Below are 18,763 nucleotides of genomic sequence, written 5' to 3'. Positions count from 1 at the left end.
CATCTTTCCAAGGCCAGCTCAAGTTTCTAATTCCTCACTTCTCTGAGTTTCTACATCCATTACCGAATTGAACATCAGCTCCCTCAGTGAGTTAGTTTTTTTCTTTCTAAGTAGACAAATTTCACAAAGGGAGCATGTCTCTTATCAGGTCTAGTAAAATTTTAAGAAACACAGTGGACCTTTCAGTAAATAATTAATTGGTTTTTGCTTTTTCCTTACCTCTAATTTGAAAAATAATACTTTTTCTTTTCTTTAAATAGAAAGTTGGTGAAGTGCAGGGTTCTCAGCCTTTCTCCTAAGCCAAGCTACACAAATGCTTTCAAATATAAATGTTGCAATTATTGGAGTTTTTTTCAGTACCAGAAAGATTTTTAAAAGTGCCAAACAATGGACTAATTGTACATGAATTGGTAAAAGGTGTTCTTTCTCTATGGAAGCTGTTAGATTTACCTTAGGATTTGACTTTTTCCCCATTGTGTCACTGACTTTATTGTTACATTTGAGGACTAAGTGCCATACTTGGGAACTAAGTACACGTTATCTGCTAGATGAGTACTTCTTTCCATTGTTATGGGCCTGGTACTGGCAGAAGTTTTCTGGGGTAAATCAAAGAACCTTCTCCTTGAGAAACTAAACCAAAGGACAGACACACCTAAAGAGAAAGTGGCACTGGGATCAGGACTGAGTTAGCTCCAGGACCACCACCCTTCATTCCAGTCTCCCCCACCCCTCTGGGAGATAAGATTAGGTGTGGCTGCTGCCTTTGTGGCATGTGGGGGAGAAAGATGGCTTGAGAGATCTGGAGCTGCCCCTCACCCAACTTCCTCCAGCCACCACCAGTGGGGGATGGTCCTCCCTCAATAAGGGAACTTTCCAGTCAGACTATCACCTCATGGGACCACCATTGCTCCTTTATAAAAGTATCTGCCTGTCTCTTACTAGAGGAGAAAGGTATCCCAGAGAACTACACCTCTGTGCCATGCCTTCTCCCTGAGAAGAAGTCCAAGGACTTCTCTCTTGGTTTCCTTTCCCTAGCACCTAAATAAAATATTATTTTATTCTAATTGGAGTTGTGTGCGAGAGGATATAATTCTTTAAAGAGGAATTCCTAAGAACCCCAACCCCAAACTCCCATCAATTTCCCCCATAACACCATGATTAAAAAAAAAAAAAGAATACTGAAGGGGAACAGTGGCTAGTGATACAATTAATTCTAGAACAATTTATTCCAACCACATCTTCCTGCAGTAGAAGTGTTACCAAAATTCATAAGGATGATAAAAGGTGATACTGACAAAAGGTCATGAAACTTCTAAGATTACATTCAGAAAGATGACAGGACTTGGTTTGAAAAAAACAGATTTGGGAGTTAGGGTTCAAGTACACAGACCAGCTATGAAGTCACTACATGACCTTCTTGTCTCTGGGCTTCCGTTGTCACATCTATAAAATGAGGACAGATGTTCTCTAAGGTTATTATTAACCCAATTACATTAATGGGAAAAAAAGCCCAAAAGTAAATATTGATGAGAGAGGTCAGGAAACATCCACATTTTTATTTTGTAACACTAAATTGTACAAGGAAACATACACTGATGTCCAGTTCAAGCTATGTAAAGAATAGACTGGAAAGCAAACTACTTTAAATTCATTTATGGACTGCTTGCCAGAACAGTCGATGTAAGAAGTAGGTGTAATAAAGTGACTTTACAAAGTAGGACTCTGATGCCCCATCCTGGTTTGGGAGGCTATGGTGAGTTGTTTGCTTGTTTGTTTGTTTTTTTGTGAGGCAATTGGGGTTAAGTGACTTGCCCAGGGTCACACAGCTAGTAAGTGTTAAGTGTCTGAGACCGGATTTGAACTCAGGTACTCCTGACTCCAGGACCGGTGCTCTATCCACTGTGCCACCTAGCTGCCCCCCTATGGTGAGTTCTTAAAAGATCATGCAAACAGAGAAACACTATGGTAGATTCTACCATTCTGGAAAAGCCTCAACTACGGCTACAGAAATAGGAAATGTCTGTTTTCCAAGGATCAACCTATCTCGGTATATGGAGAAGCTTCCAATTGAATTCCTTGACCATGATAATCCATGAAAAAAAGAAAAAAGACAAAATGACCGTCCACCTCATATGACCAGCCCCTTTCTGTTTCTTTTAGTGGTAGGAACAGAGTAGTTATACCTAAGAACTAGTTTTTAGACCATCAATAAACGCTAATTTAATCCATTAATTCTTTAAATGTGATGTCCTTGTCCAATGGCAAATGGACAAACTACTAAAGGAAGTAAAGCATGTTTAGCTGACATTTTTCTTTCTATAAATTAAACCAACATACATAAGGATGCTGTAGCTATCTATATGGGAGGACAGAAGTTTTCCTTCAAGAGACAAAATAAAATAGTTGTATTGGTTTTTTTGTTTTTGTTTGTTTTTTTTTGGTGAGGCAATTGGGGTTAAGTGACTTGCCCAGGGTCACACAGCTAGTAAGTGTCAAGCATCTGAGGCCGCATTTGAACTCAGGTACTCCTGACTCCAGGGCCGGTGTTCTATCCACTGGGCCACCTAGCTGCCCCAGTTGTATTGTTTTTTTTTTTTTTAAATCAACAGATAGCAAGATGTGCAACTATGTAAAGTCATCTCAAGAGCAATTAAAGATAAAGCTGGAATGAGGACAACAAACAGGTGAAAATTATTAAGGATTCATAAAGATTTGTTTTTTATGAAGGATTCTTTGATATAGGACAGTGGGACTCCTACAGCAAGCCTTTAGCATCATATTTTTCCCCAAGGAAGTAGAAATGTCACTGAAGAAAATAAGACAGAACAAGCAGCTGGACTAGACCAGTCTCTGCTGATGGCAACACATTTTGATGTTGAAAAAATTTTGGACCTTTTAATTAATTATCCCAAAAAGTTGACAGAGAGAACAACAATAATTATGGACCCACATGCCTAGTTTCCCATAAATAGAAAATGTTTATAAGAATAATCTCCACATTCATTAAGTGCATGCTTGATAAAAGTATAAGAAGATAATAAGCAGAAATCTGCAAACTATATTCTATAGTAGGCTACATCTTATCATATATAATTAACTGAAGAGTATAGATAATACAAGATACTACTGTGATTATTGTTCTTGCCTGTTAAAAGATGCCAATTCTGTAGATTAAGGGGCTGACAATGTCTCTCCCCCAACATGTGTATGTCAAAATCATATGAGACTTTACAAGAGAGGTAATTTGTTTTGATTATTAACATCAAGCAAAGGTATAAAACAGATACAAGTTTACCAAAGGTGCCTGCCACTGTCATGGAAGATGTCCTGTGTGGATTCCACATAGATTTTAAGCAAATGAATAAATTATGGCATAAGAATGGAGTGGAATGCTATTGGGCCATAAGAAATGATTAAAAGAATGGTTTCATAGAAATCTGGGAAGATTCCTATGAACTGATGAGTAGGGTGAGTAGAACCATGAGAACCATCTGTACAACAACAATGCAAAGACAAATAACTTTGAAAGGCTTAATAACTGATTGATGCATGAGCAACTATGTTTGGAAGACCATTGAAGAGTGATCTTCCCACCCCAACAAAAAAGGGATGGATTTAAAATGTTTTATGAGGTATATATTTTTGGATGTGGACAATATGAGAATTTCTTTTGCTTAACGAAGAATAATTTTTATGAGTGTTTCCTTTTTTCTTTTACATGGTGGGGAGGATTGAAGGAGAGAAAATAAATGTTAATTGAAAAATTACAATTTTAAAAAATCACCTTAATTCCCTACAATTGGTAAAGTTCTCCAGATGGTCCTGTGTTTGGTTGTCATTGTGCTGATTGCCTCAAGCTTATAACATTATAGAACCTGCTAAATGAAATTCATAATCTCAAAATAGAATTTCTCTACCTCTTATTCACGCAAGAAAAGCCAAGATGTTAAAGAATAGTTATTGTCTGAACTATACAGTTGGATTTCTAGCTCATAGAGTTTGTCTACTAGTAACATTCTCATTCTCTCTCTCTCTCTCTCTCTCTCTCTCTCTCTCTCTCTCATACACACAAATACACACAATACACACACAAATATATGTGCGAGTAGCAACAAATATAAAACCATATTTTAAAAAAAAGTATATGTATATTCTTTAGCCATACTGTCACTTTCACGTGGTCACTCTGGACTGCTTGGCCAAGATACAGATGTATAGAGAATTTTAGATTCTTTTAAGGATGACACTAAGTACCTGGCAAAGAATTTAACTAAATAATAGATCTAGAAAATGCTGGATGGTCCTGAAGGGAAATTAAATGCCAACAACATCAGTATAACTTTAATAATATAAAGCTAGAATTCAGATATCCATTATAAAAGTATAAGGAACTTAGGAATTTTTGCCACTAAAATAGAGACAAAGATAGAAAAAAGAAAATAAATTTGGTTTGAAAGTATTTGTGGCTCCTACATTTCATATTCTTTATCACGCAGTGTCCTAACATTCAAGCACCTAGGAGAAAGTAGTCATATGAACCAATAATGGAGAGCTCTAGGAGTATGTTTCAAGATGTAATTTAAAATGGTTAAAACTCCTGTGAAAATAGATTGTTCTTCTCAGTCTTAGTCCTAAATTCACTCTTCAAGGAGCCTCCTGTGCTCAGAAAATTTAGTGCTTACTGGACAATTAGCAAATTAAATACACGCATTTAAAGGGATACTTGAGAGATTTAGGCTGCAAAGACATCAATAAGCTCAGAAGAGTTTACTTACACTTGATGTCATGTGAAAACTTTACCAATTAATAACAACAAAGTAGAGATATAAAATTTACAAACTACTTCACAAACATTCAGGGCCTTTGGGAGTTGGTTTCCTGTAGTTCTGTATTCCTTGTCATAAATTTGCAAACTGCACACAATGATAACTTTCCACAGTAAAGCAACAGTGGAATGTGAAAAGAGGATATATTTCATTTAAAAGGGTCCCTAGTTAAGACCTTAATTCTGATGAACAAGGAATAGTGATATGGAAATGATGGGGACATTGTGATAAAGTGACTATGTCATCTTGGACACAATGATAGTAGGACTAAGCAAACATACTGCACACAAAATAGATTAAAAAAAATAAGTTTGGAGGCTTTAATGGGGAATATAGCTCAAAATAGGTGAGATACTCTATAAGTGATTACATGTGAATTTAATGAGGGGAAAAAGGGTGGTGGTGGACTTTTTACATGGAATGAACTACTAATTTTTAAAATAAAATCATAACTGTGATTTGGCTATAGACCTTCAGGGAGTATGCACAGAACAGAAATTTTAAACCTTTTCTTTAGCAATATGGTAAAGACTATGGACTCCTTCTAAGAATCATATCTTTAAATGCATAAAATAAAATACATAAGATTACAAAAGAAACCAATTCTATTGAAATACTTATGAGGCCTCTGGCAGACCCATGATTGACCATATTTAGTACACAGCAGCAGAATGATGCCCATCAAAGCAGCTTAAGAAGAAATGGGCGGTGGATAGAGCACCAGCCCTGGATTCAGGAGGACCTGAGTTCAAATCCGGCCTCAGACACTTGACACTTACTATCTGTGTGACCCTGGGCAAATCACTTAACCCCAATTGCCTCACCAAAAAAAGAAGAAGGAAGAAGAAGGAAGAAGAAAGAAAGAAGAAAGAAAGAAAGAAGAAAGAAGAAAGAAAGAAAGAAGAAAGAAGAAAGAAGAAGAAAGAAGAAGAAGAAGAAGAAGAAGAAGAAGAAGAAGAAGAAGAAGAAGAAGAAGAAATGGGTGTGCAAGAAAAGTTAAGGGAAGAAAGAGTATCCAGGGGGAAGGGGTACCCAGCAGTGCCAAAATCTGCATAAAGCTTAAGCCAAAGGAGGGGAAAAGGCTGGTGAATCTAGAAATGCTTTGAGATAGCAAAAGTTTCAGTTAAGTGTTGGAGCTTGAAACCAGCCTATGGTGGACTGAAAAGAGTGGGAGCTGAAGAGGTGGAGATGTGAGGCCCTATTAAAGTTTTACTAGGAAAGAGAATAAAGATTTAGTATGGAAACATGAGAAGGACCAGGTAAGTGAAGGTACTTCAAAGAAGAGAGAGATCTGGGCATGGTTATAAGTGACAGAGAAACAGAGAATGAACAAGGAGAAGATATAAATGAGAGAAAGGGAAGAAGTGGTTGAGGGGAAAAGATGGAAGGAGATGGGATCCAGAATTAAGTAGAGGAATTAACTGGTCTAGGGAGAGTTTAGCGTATCAAGCACAGAGGAAAGGGCAACACTCCCAAGTATGCTGGAATCAGATTAAAATGGAATGGGGAAATAGTGAACAAAATAAATAAAGATACAATAAAACACGGATAATGTTGCCTTTTAAAACTAATGCAAAATGGGACCTGCAGGGATCCTTAGCTACAGATTAGTAGTAGTCCCTCATTTCGATTCGAGTTTGACACCACTGATCTCACATCTTCAGAAGATTCTGAAGCATTGGGGAGTGATGAAGATGGGTTAGGTTTTTGTTTTTGTTTTGTAAATCAACTGTGAATGTATATAGTGCAGAAGAGCAGGCTTGAAAGAAGCATGCGTGCAAAAGTCCTGAGAGTTTTAGTTCACAGTAGATAGAGTGCTGGGTTTGGAATCAAAAGACTCATGTCTTTGAGTCCAAATCTGGCCTCAGACACTTAACTAGCTGTGTGACCCTGGGCAATTCCCTTAGTCATGTTTTTCTTCCTCAGTTCCTCATCTGTAAAATGAACTGGAGAGGGAGATGGCAAACCACTCCAGTATCTTTGCCAAGAAAACCCCAAATGGGGTCACGAAGTCAGACATGACTGAACAACAATTGAACAACAACAAAATACTATGTCAGTGATACTAAAAAAGCTAAAATAGTTTGCTATTAACAATGTTATTTATCTTTCTAGATCAAGGGAGTTAACAGTCTATGATAGTCAAACTATATTCAAAATAGGGTGCTTTATTCTGAGGGTTGTTTTGAGAGGGATACTGACACACATTCAGGGTAGGTGAAGAGCAGGACAGTGAAAGATCCAGAAATCTTGTCACATGAGGAATGGTGAAGAACTTGGGGTGAATCAATTAGAAATAAAGGTTTGCGGGCTAGGCAGTGCATAACTGTCATTTAAAAAAAGACAAATTTCATATTTGAATGTCTGTCAAGGGAAAGGAGTAGACAGATTTTCTAACAGAAAGCAGAATTAAGACAAATAGGTCAGAGTTAAAGGGGAATTTCAGCTCAATATAAAGATTTTACATGATTCCTTCCTTCCCTTAAAACAAGTATTTATAAGCAATTTCTCAATTGTTGGGATATTTCTACTTTTTTTCTCTTTATGATGGCGACTCCAAATCTTCTGATGTCCCCTTCCTTTCTAGAAAATTCTTCTGGTCTCTGTAGCCCTATATAAACAAGAGTGGGTTCAGAGTTCTAGGATCCAAAACTAGGAAATAAAGCTTTAGGTAAATATTTAAAATCTGACTAAACACAGAAAGACTTTAAAAGCCTTCTAATAAAACCAAAACTCATGTTTAATTTTTTTGGGAAAAAAAAAAAAAGAAACCTGTGCCCTGAGCATAACAATTTCCTCCCTCTCTGAAATGAAAAGTGTATGAGGTTACTCTTTAACCCAGCAATATTGCTTCTAGGTTTATACCCTAAAGAGATCAAAGAAAGAGAAAAAGGTCCTTTATGTATAAAAATGTTACCAGCCACTTTTTTTGTGGTGGTAAAGAATTGGAAACTGAGGGAATGCTTGTCAATTGTAGAATGGCTCTGCAAGTGTTGGTATTTGGATGTAACGAAACAATATGGTGCTAGAAAAAATGATGCAGGGGGATAGTTTCAGAGAAACCTGGGAAGACTTATATGACCTGATGTAAAGTGCAGTGAACATAACCAGCAGAACAATTAATATAGTAACAGAAATATTAGACAGATAATTAACTTTGAAAGACTTAGTAACTTTGATCAGCATAATGACCTGCCACAGCTTCAAAGGACTTGTGATGGAATATGGTATTTGCCTCCAGATATAGAGCTGATGGGCTCTGGGCTCAGACTGCTGATTGAAGGGTATTTTCTTCTCTTTTCTCATTTTTCCCTCTGTTTTTTTGCGATGATGGCTAATATGGAAATTCCTTTTATATATCTCTACATAGTTGTAGTGGACTTTGTTTTTCTTGTCTTCTCAATGGGTAAGGAAGGGAGAGAATTTGGAACTGAAAATAAAACAAAATTGAGTTCCTAAAAAGTGTTCAAGTACCCTAAAAAGGGCAAGGTATAGTAGGTCTGTCTTTGAAAAAGGCCAACCTCAGGATGTTCAGGCTACAGAACCACCACTGGCAGGAGCAGAGTGCCAATTATTTTCACTTCTAGTGACTTCACTAAATAATATCTGGCACTTTTCTAATATTTTTAGAGTTTTTTTTTTAAAGAAAAACTGAGTCAAACAAAAAATATTCTCTAACAAGAATCAGGTGCATATTTCCTTACAAAACAAATTCAAATTATAATAATTTAGATATCAGTACAAGATGATAAAAAGTGCTCCTGAAACATGAAGAGTATTTAATTCCTCATATATAGGTTAAAGATATGTGGAAGCTCCTAATGGTCTCATTTAATACACAGTAAAGCTAAATGATCATCAAGAATCATAACATTTAAAGTAGTGGGAGTGATTACAAGCATTATCAGACACATAGGTAGGGAGAGTCACTATGTTAGTGAGTCTCTAATGGTACAAAACCTTCAACTCCATGACAACCACATTTCTCAGAATATTTTGTCTAAGATCAACCCTAAAAAATAGGATCTGCTGACATTCTATCTAATTAAAGCCCTCCTAATTTGAGTACCTCCTACTTGGGTACCAACTTGGTAAAGTGAAATGCAAAATATAAATAGAGTAAGTCCCTTCCCAGAGGATTCCTAAGGCAAACTAAACATGACACATATAGGGGGAAATATAGATACACATTCCACAAAAGTTTCATGAAAATATGGAAGAGTAGAATAGATTTTAGTAGGGGATTTTAAAATAAAAGTAGAATAGAAAAGAGGAACAGGTAGAAAAATACACTATTCACATGCTCAGTAATTTGGGATTTTTTTCTTTTCCTTACAATACACCTAATACCTTTGTATTGGCACATTTCTCAAAGTGGTTGGCTTCAATATTCGTGTACTTGGCTAGCTAGGTTCCTAAACTATGGGAGTGAAAGAGGAAATGACCACATTAAACAGATTCATGTGGATCCAGGGCATCATTACAGTGTGAAATTACTTCTATGTGGTAGCTGGATCTTACAGAGTTCCTTTTCTGATTCTTTCAGAAGATTGTAGAAGTCTATACCTAGGTACAATTTTATAAGTTTAATGGTCACAACCTCGACTCCCTTTTTTCTTTAAGAATGATTCTCAGTCTTTCAGTATTAAATCTGTTCTAGATTCAGCATGAAATTAACATAAACAAGTAAGTCACATAAACCAGAATGTCAAAGAAATAACTATTCCCCACTCCTGCAAAAAGAAACATAGGAAGGGGAAAAGCAGAGGGAGACATTCTGGGAAATAATTATTGTCGTCATCATCACCATTAATCAATCCATCATCCTCATTGTCATCCTCACCAATGATAGTTCTGTTTAATGTCTGATGGCCATTTCCAAAGAAGTGTACATATTCGGCTAATAAACTCTGTTCTCCAGCACAATGTACTCTCCTCCCTTCTTATCTTCACAATACATACTCAAGTATGCACAACTAGACTTCAAAAGGTTTTTAGAGATCATCTACTCAAAAATCCCTCAACTGATAGATGAAGAAAATGAAGCCAATGGAGGTTAAGTGAGCTGCTCAAGGTTACACAAGTAGCAAGCAGCCAAGACAGGAACTGAACTCTGGTCCTTGAACTCCAAATAACCGATGCTCTTTCCAGGACTGCACACAGTTACCTTGATAAATACTATGTCCACATCTGAGTCTCTAAGGACATCACTGTCTTCAAGTGGAAGGCATTTTAGAAAAGCAAAACTAATAATAGTAATGAGTAACACATAATCAATAATGTTCCTAAATGTAGTGACACAACCAATTTTAAAAGTTTTTGTTTTAAATTATGGCCATCGATCTTTTTGAAAATGTGACCAGAGTAGACACTGAATCAGCCTATTGGGATCAGACGGTATCTCAGCCAGAAAGAACTGGGTATCACTATAGGGTTTTTGACTCTCCTACCCCTATTTTAGCAGTCAGCATAGCTACAATAAGAAAACAAAAATGTCTGCTTAATTAAACTTTTCATGTCTGTGCAATGCAATCAAAGTGGCAAATATAAAAATTTTCTAACCACACTGGTTAGAATAACTTTGTAAAATGGTGGTGGCATTGCATTTTAGTAAGTTTTTAATTCTGATAATTCTTTAAAGTGAAAGACTACAGCCTGTTTCTGTTGAACATCAGTTACATGATTAACAAAAGACAAATAACAACCAACCAACTCAATGCAGTTCTACTTTATCTCTCCAGAAACCAGACAGAACTCAAAAGATGTTTTGTTGGTTTAGGAACTCATTGTCTATTGTTTAACAAAACAGTCTGAGAAGAATGTTTGACAAGCATGATTAAATCTCGAAATTATAAGGTGGGCTTAAATAAAGAGAGTAAGGACTTCCCAGAGGATTCCTAAGGTAAAATTAATATGACACATGTAGGAAGGAAATATAGGGTGTCCCAATTTTAAGCTACTAAAGCTCAAGACTGCATTAAAACTTTTTGAACACCTCATATAGATAACTTCACAGAAGATAAGAGGGCAGAGCAGAATATATCTTGGCAAAATATTCTAAAATGAAAGTAAAAGAGAAAGGCTGGAATAGGTAGAAAATTATTATTTACAAGTTCAGCCATTTAAGGATATTCTTTCTCTATAGTTCACCTAATACCTTTAGATTGGTTTTTTTGTAGAGCTTCTGTTTAATTTAGAAGAGTATGCTCATGTGAGAAAACTTTGTGACTGCATCTGTATGTGAGCTCTCCTCCAAATTAAACCTTAATTTGAGAATGAAAATTCTAGGATCCAAAGGAGAGATGGAAGGGACTTTATAGCTTATCTAGTCCTTTAGGACAGGAACTGTCTTTTGCTTCTTTTTGTATCCCCAATGTTTAGCACAGTGCCTGACAGATAGTAAGTGCTTAATAAATATTGACTGATTGATTGATTCTGCCCCTACATTTTAGAAATGAGAAAACTGAGGCTTAAAGTGGTAAAGTGACATTTTAAGGATTCCATTGATAATAAAACTAATTCAAACTCAGGTCCCGACTCTATATCCAGATCAAAACATTTTCTTCCTAAATATCCCTCCAAAATCTTAAAAATTATGACGAAATTCTATACATTAGAAATTTTAGAAACTGAAATGTGGCATGACACATACAACAAACAAAATTGTAAAAGTCAAGTATTCAATTGAATATTATTTAGATAATAGTGGATAATTAAAAATTTAAAAAATCAATGAAAGTAAAGTAACAAAATCTCACCTATCCTTGTAGTTTATTACAGTGTCAATAATGGCATTCATCTGCTTTGTCAGTTTTGGGGGGTTTGGTGACAATTTCTCTGCTGGAGGTCGGCCTCTTCTCTTTTTAGCTTTTTCCACATCTTCCTTCCCAGGCTCCTTCTCCACATTTCTTCGTCTTTTTCGTTTCTTAAGCCGCACTTCCTCTTCCATTTCTTCCAAATTACCGTCTTCAATTGCCTATTATCCATAGATGTAAAAAGGGGGGTGGAGATCAGCGTGATTAAAAAAAAAATGAAATTTGAATGGTCAGAAGGAATAAAATTTAAACACTAAAGAAAACTAAAAGTTAACAGTAATCATTGGACGTAAGTAAAACATTACCACCATATTGGATAAACATATTATCTCAAACCTACTTTGGCTTCATCAAAATAACCTAAAGGCCTACATAGCTCTAATAGGAAATATGAGTAAGTTTTATGAAGGAAAAAAAAAAAAACCACAACTCTTTAAACATTATCTATTTAAATACAACTGAATCCAAATGAAATTAATCCAAATAAAAGTAAGAAGGAGAACTTGGTGTCCCATTATTACGAGCAGGCGGAAAATTACCTGTGACTGTATCTTCAAGCAATTAAACACAAAATTCAATCTTTCTTTCTTTTTGTTTTTCTATTAATTTATTCTTGATCCAGAAAAAAAAAATCAAAATCTTGTCTAAATTTTCTAATTTCTGTGCCATAAACAAGACCAGGATGAATTACAAAGCCACATTTCCTTACAAATGCACTTAAAGCACACACACTGCCACAAACAAAAAACACTTTCTCCAAATTACCTGCAAACGTTTGCCTTAAACACAGCCAGCAGCTCTAATGCAGAGAGATAATAAAATAGCTATAAAAAAACAACCAGGTATAAAAGAAACCTGTTCACAAATGGCTAAAAGATCCATGTGACAAACACAGAAGTTAAACTTTCTTTGGGGTAAATTACAAAACTTAAAAAATTAGAAAGAAAAGAAAAGAAAAATAAAACATGCAAAAAATAGAAAATTTGACCACACAAGGAAAACAATTAAATAAATCTTTAAATCAGATTTCAAGATTAATGCTTTCTCGAAACATAACTGATGTTGTTATTTGTTCCTCCTGCCTCTCAATATTGCCTTGAGTATGCAAATGTTAATCAATCCTTTCTCGAAACTGAAAGAGCTCTAATCATAAGGCAATTACCTTCATTTCTCCACAGCACCAAACATGGCTAATATTTATGATCATGTGAGGATAACAATCAATATAAAGAGTGATTACAGCTCAGACATCATTTCTTTCACTTATGTACAATGTCTATTGAAAAAAAAAAAGGTTTTGTGAAGAAAACCTGATGCAAAGCACAAAGCAACCTGGCATGTTAAAAATGCCAGGGGGGTTTCAAAATCTGTTTCCTATGCATCCTCCGATGTGCAAATCCATAGAACAAACATGAACACAGAATCCTGAGGGACAGTCTGAGACTAGGCCTTAATAATCAAAAGACAATTTCCATCACGCTTCCACAGTGCTCAGATAAACCACTATGAAGGAGCCTCGAGATCTGATGAGTTAGGAGGAAAAAGGAAGAAAAAAAAATCTGCACATAATTTCATTAATATTCATTTGGCTAAAACAGGACATCCACTATACAGTAATACACATTGCAGCTAGCGAAGATGAAGAAAAAGAAACTGGTCCGCAAATCTTGGAAGCTGAAAATGCTAATAATAAATACAGCATGCAAGGCTGTCAACAGTTAATGTTATTTGCTCTCCATAAGCACCCAGTTGTACACAGAAATCCGGACGGAGAACACCGGCTTTTGATGTGTCACACACCTACACATGCCTGGGATGTAGTTCTACTGAATCTTCAAGACGGCAATGAAAAAAGATATTTACCTTACCACTATCAGCAGGCCGGCTATCGGAAATCACAGTTAGTGGGGATAAAATTAACAAGCCAGCAAAGCAGCGAGCTGCTAGTCTCTTCATCAGCTGATCAGGAAAAAAAAGAGAGCTGGGGAAAGGCTATGTTTTCATATACAAGTAATTTTATTTTACTGAAAATTTAATACTGAAAGGATTGTGGATACTCAAATCTGCTGTTTCATTCTCCCCACTACAAGGCCCGAAGCCTCCTTCCTCCAGCCTGCTTTAATATTGACAACTACTTATCATATTTTCCCCTTAATATTCCAGGCAGCAGAATTAGATGGCTATTAGCTCAGGTGGTTTCTGATTACTGCTAGCATTTTACTAATTATATCAACGTGAAACAATTTCATATCCAATTTTATTTAAAACATAAAAACAAGGTATGTAATTTTTGTGTTTTAAAACCTGTTTTACCTATTGTATATAACTGTTTTGTTTTCTGAATAGGATGCATAGGACTTGAAGCATTTAAAATGATTTTTAAAATAGAATAAAAGGACAAAAGGAATATATTTTCATTTTAATGCACTTAAGAAAAAGCAATGCATATTTATTAAAACCCAATTATTTACTACCGATTTTTTTTCTTTCAAAAAAATACTTAATTGTTACACTTCACTTTCATTTTCATCCTGTAAAAAAATTATCTTTCTCCCCCCCCCCTCCCGTTAAGTGAGATGTACGGGAAAGGGGGGAGGTCCTAAAAAGGGTTTTCTTTTTTTTTACTCCTCAGTTTTTGAGACAAAGGAGCAAAATCTAAGCTTAAGGTGTTTGCTATTTTGAGTCTGTAAATCTGAGTAGCTGATAAGTGAAAATAAATTAAACTGCCAACAGATTATTGAAAGTCTTTAAGGTACATACTAAGCCGTGCATATTAATTTTAAATTTAGGATTCAGAATTACATGGAATTACACTTAAAGTACTGACCACTCCTCCACTTATATTAAGGTTGTATGCAGGAATGCAGAGAACCACAAGACATCTTCCCTCCTCCCCAAAGCCCCCAAACATTCACACTGCAGGGCTTAATGTTCACTGACTCCTAATGGTCTTTTCCTAGGGGAAATAAATTTCTTAAATATACCCTAATGCTTTTTTCACTTAAAAAGTTCAGCAAGATCACTTCTGCATGTAAGCCAAATGATCAGTTGGAGGTTATCAACTGTCGTTGTTTTTTTTTAAAGTTGATTTATTAAACTGGTTCAACTGTGCTAAAGGGGTAAAAAAAAAATCAAAACTAAAAAAGAAAAAAACAAAAAGAAAAAAAACAAAAAAAAAATTGCTATACACAGCTAAAGTACCACACAAAAAAAGAATTCCCTTCCAAACCTTTAACCAGCACAATAATGAAATAAATCACAGAAGCAAACCCCCAGTTTCCGACTGGTGACGTCTGGCGCAACAGTGCGAGAGCCCTAATTCAACATACAGACGTCTCCCATGCTGAACTGCCTCTAGACTTAATGAAGTGAATAGGAAGGAAGTCAGGGGGAAAAAAAAGTGTACAAATAAGAAATTAACACTTTCCTTCCCTAGTGAAACAGAGATCTACAACTATAGCTAAGTTTGGTGAGGCATCTCTTTTCTTAAAGGCACACTGTACTCATTCAGCTTGGAGCTTCATAGCGAAAGCCCAGATGGTGATACTAACTTCAGCCAAGTTCAAATAGTTAACTGTATACTTCAACTTGCATTCTCCTGAACGAAAAGTGGGTATTGCTCTTTCCACCACTGGATGGCAACCTTTTTTATGGAAAGAAGGCATTTTCATGGCATAGGTTGTGCAAGAACATGTTAATAGGACCTCAAACTGGCTCAGAGCCAGCCTTAGCTAGCAGGGGCCAGCAGCAAATTCCACTGACAAAAGGGAAGAAAAGTATCATCAAAAAGGATCTGTTCAGATGAGATATTTTAATAAAGCGAAACCACAATAAAAAGTACCTGATGGCACCAGGTTCTGTGAGGCGAAGCAAGCCTCCCTTTGTATAATAACACAGCGAATCTTTTTCATTTTTACATGGAGGGCTTTTAATATGAACATCATGCCCACAACACATCAGTACAGAGGACATGATATGCCTGTTCTTTCTGTCTCTGGGAGTTTGGGTGGGCAGGACCCCCCAGCCAAGAGTCTCGATTGGAGAGGGGAGAGAATTAGCGGACACATCCATCAGCTGCCTATTGCAGTGGTCCCGCCCCAGCCTCTCTGATGACCCCCAATCTCACATCTCCAACTGTCTTTCAGACATCTCCAACTGGATATCCAGTAGACGTCTCACACTCAATAAGTGTGAAAGAGAACTCATTCTCTTTCCTCCTAAATCCTCTCTGATCCCTACCTTCCCTGTCACTGTAGGGGATCAACCAACCTTCCAGTCCCCAGGGGTCATCTGGGATTCTTCACTATCTTTCTTTTCTTTTTTTCTTTTTCCCCTCAGGGCAATGAGGGTTAAGTGACTTGCCCAGGGTCACACAGCTAGTAAGTGTCAAGTGTCTGAAGCCCGATTTGAACTCCCGTCCTCCTGAATCCAGGACCCGTGCTTTATCCACTGCTCCGCTTCGCTGCCCCTCCTCACTATCTTTCAACCCTCCTCACCCCCGTTTTGGCTGTAGCCAAGACCAATTGATTTCACCTTTGCAAGATCTCTCTAATATGCCCCTTTCTCTCCCCTGACACTTGCCAGCACTCTAGCGAAGACCCTGTCACCTCATGCCTGGACCACCGAGATCGCCAGCTGATGGACCTGTCTGCTAATTTTCTCCCCTCTCCAATAAATCATGCATTCAGACACTAAAGTGATCTTCCTAAAGCACAGGTTCAACCACATCACTCCCCTACTCAATAAACTCCAATAGCTCCCTATCACCTCCAGGATCAAATACAAAATGTTCTTTTGGGCATTCAAAATCCTTCATAACCTCGACCCCCTTTCCAGTTCTTACACCTTACTCACCGATACATCTGGGGATCTTTTTTTTTTTTTAATTTAAATTTAATTAAAATTTTTTTTGGCAGGGCAATGCCGGTTAAGTGACTTGCTGGATTTGAACTCACGTCCTCCTGAATCCAGGGCTGGTGCTTTATCCACTGTGACACCTAGCTGCATCCCATCCAGGAATCTTTGATCAAAGAACAAACCAGCCCTCCTTGCTTGTTCTCCAAACAAGGCGTTCCACCTCTTGGCTATAAGCATTTTCTCTGGCCCCCACACCTGGAATGCTCTCCCTCTTCCAATCTGACTACTGACCTCCTCAGCTTCCTTTAAGTCTCAACTAAAATCCTGTCTTCTACAGGAAGCCCTGCCCTATCCCCTCTTCATTTCAGTGCCTTCTTTCTGTTAATCATTTCCTATTTATCCTGTGTTTGTTTGCATGTTGTCTTCCCTATTAGATTATAAACTTCTTCAGGGTAGGGACTGTCCTTTGCCATTTTTTGTATCCCCAGTACTCAGCACAGTGTTTGGCCCATGGTGGGTACTTTAATAAGGACAGCTGGGTAGCTCAGTGAATAGAGCACTGGGTTTAGAATCAGGAAGACTCATCTTTATGAGTTCAATTCTGGCTTCAGACACTTACTAGCTGTGCGACCCTGGGCAAGTCACTTAACCTTATAAAACGAAGTGAAGGTGATGGCAAATTTTGCCAGTATCTTTACCAAGAAAACCCCAAATGGGATCATGAAGAGCTGAACATGACTAAAATGACTGAAAAGCAGAATAGGTGCTTAATAAATGTTTGTTGATTGACATGTGTTCCTTTTACATCTCTCCTACCTCTCTACACTTAATACATTTCCATTTTTAGTTATTTATGAACATGTCTGAGGCCCATACTGGATTATACACCCTTTGAACCCTGGGGTCGTGTCAGCTGTATGGTATGTATTGGACCTGAAGTCAAAAAGGAAGACTTGAATTAAAATCTGACCTCAGACACTGTGTAACTCTAGTCAAGTCACTTAACCACTGCCTCAGTTTCCTAATCTGTAAAATGAGAATCATACTAGTATCCACTTTACAAGACTGTTGTGAGGATCAAATGAGATAATATATGTACTCTGAACTTAAAGTGCTATGCACATGCTAGTTTTTATTATGTTTTCAACTCTGCAGCCTCAGCACCTAGGGCAGCATGTCACACGTATTAGTTGCCTAATAGGTATTTGTTCAGTTGAACTCAATGAGCCCAGGACCTCACACAATTCATTGCCATAAAAAAGCAACAAGGGAGAGAAGAGAATAGGGATCATACACAACCCAAGCCCCTTCCCCCAAACACCTTCAGTTTTACTGTCCAATTGATCAAAGCAGTGGCAGCCGTCACACAGTGGAGTCATTGTAAGATATTTCCAAAGAGCTCTTTCTAAAAACTTCTAACAAGGAGAATTTCTCAGGAAGGAAATGGGATATTCTTCCCACCCCAGTGTCTCTATCTCCACGGTGGCTAAAGCAAAGTCCCAACAGAAGTTGCTCTTAGGTGCTATAGTGTCATTGGAAGAATGCGTTTTGCCATTTTTTGGGGGGTAGGGGTGTGTGTGTGTTTTGGGGAATCCCAATCCTCTAGGAGGTCATCTTATGCCCTCCAATGAAAAACTAATCACATGGAAATATGGAGACTAATTGGGACACCTTTTATTCTCATAGCTTTCTCCCTAGTGTAGAACTTTGCTCCTTTGCAAGGCTAGAATCAACATTCCTGAAATTAAAGCATAAAACAGGATGGCATGCTCATGCCTGTTCCCACCACATCGACACACAATACATAGAACAAAGTGATATGGGGCGAGTTTTCCTCACAGAACTATGGTAGCAGTCTAACGACTAGCAGGTTTAGTCTTGCCTAACTAAGGACTTCAGTCCTTTCCATTAAGCACCATTTTAAGGGAAAATTAGCAATATACAAAATATACAAACAAATTTATTAAAAATTTAGGGGATGCTTAATATAAATAGTCTTCATGAAAAGAAAGCCACTGGATCTGAGCAATTAATTTATTTTTATATATAGGAGATACATGCTTTATAATAAAAAGAGGTTGTATAACATATAACAGATTTTCCCTTTTATCTCTATTATAAATATTATTGGGCAATGTGCCACCTCCTCCAGGAAGCTTTCCTTGATCACTTCTCAATATCATCTTTCATGCCTGGAGTCTCATAAGAGACATTTTCTGACTCTTTTCTGTATATATATCATCTATTGCCTCGTACATCACATAG

The 18,763-nt window shown here is 37.1% G+C and overlaps 1 protein-coding gene across 6 annotated transcripts in view; it reads right to left on the bottom strand.

The window, feature by feature from the left end:
* Positions 1-18,763, bottom strand: part of SMARCA2 (SWI/SNF related, matrix associated, actin dependent regulator of chromatin, subfamily a, member 2) — a 211,838-nt gene that overhangs the window by 15,036 nt on the left and 178,039 nt on the right. For 5 of the 6 annotated variants that reach the window (XM_043980573.1, XM_043980568.1, XM_043980560.1 and 2 more), the window contains one exon: positions 11,585-11,802. In XM_043980573.1, the coding sequence (XP_043836508.1) occupies positions 11,585-11,802 (218 nt within the window). Of the gene's footprint in view, positions 1-11,584; positions 11,803-13,504; positions 13,601-14,970; positions 14,989-18,763 lie in introns of those variants that run through there. The other variant, XM_043980578.1, reaches the window with a different exon arrangement.

The sequence above is a fragment of the Dromiciops gliroides genome, chromosome 1 (assembly GCF_019393635.1).
Source record: "Dromiciops gliroides isolate mDroGli1 chromosome 1, mDroGli1.pri, whole genome shotgun sequence".
Taxonomy (NCBI): Eukaryota; Metazoa; Chordata; class Mammalia; order Microbiotheria; family Microbiotheriidae; genus Dromiciops; species Dromiciops gliroides.
This window is presented reverse-complemented; position numbering and strand designations above follow the sequence as displayed.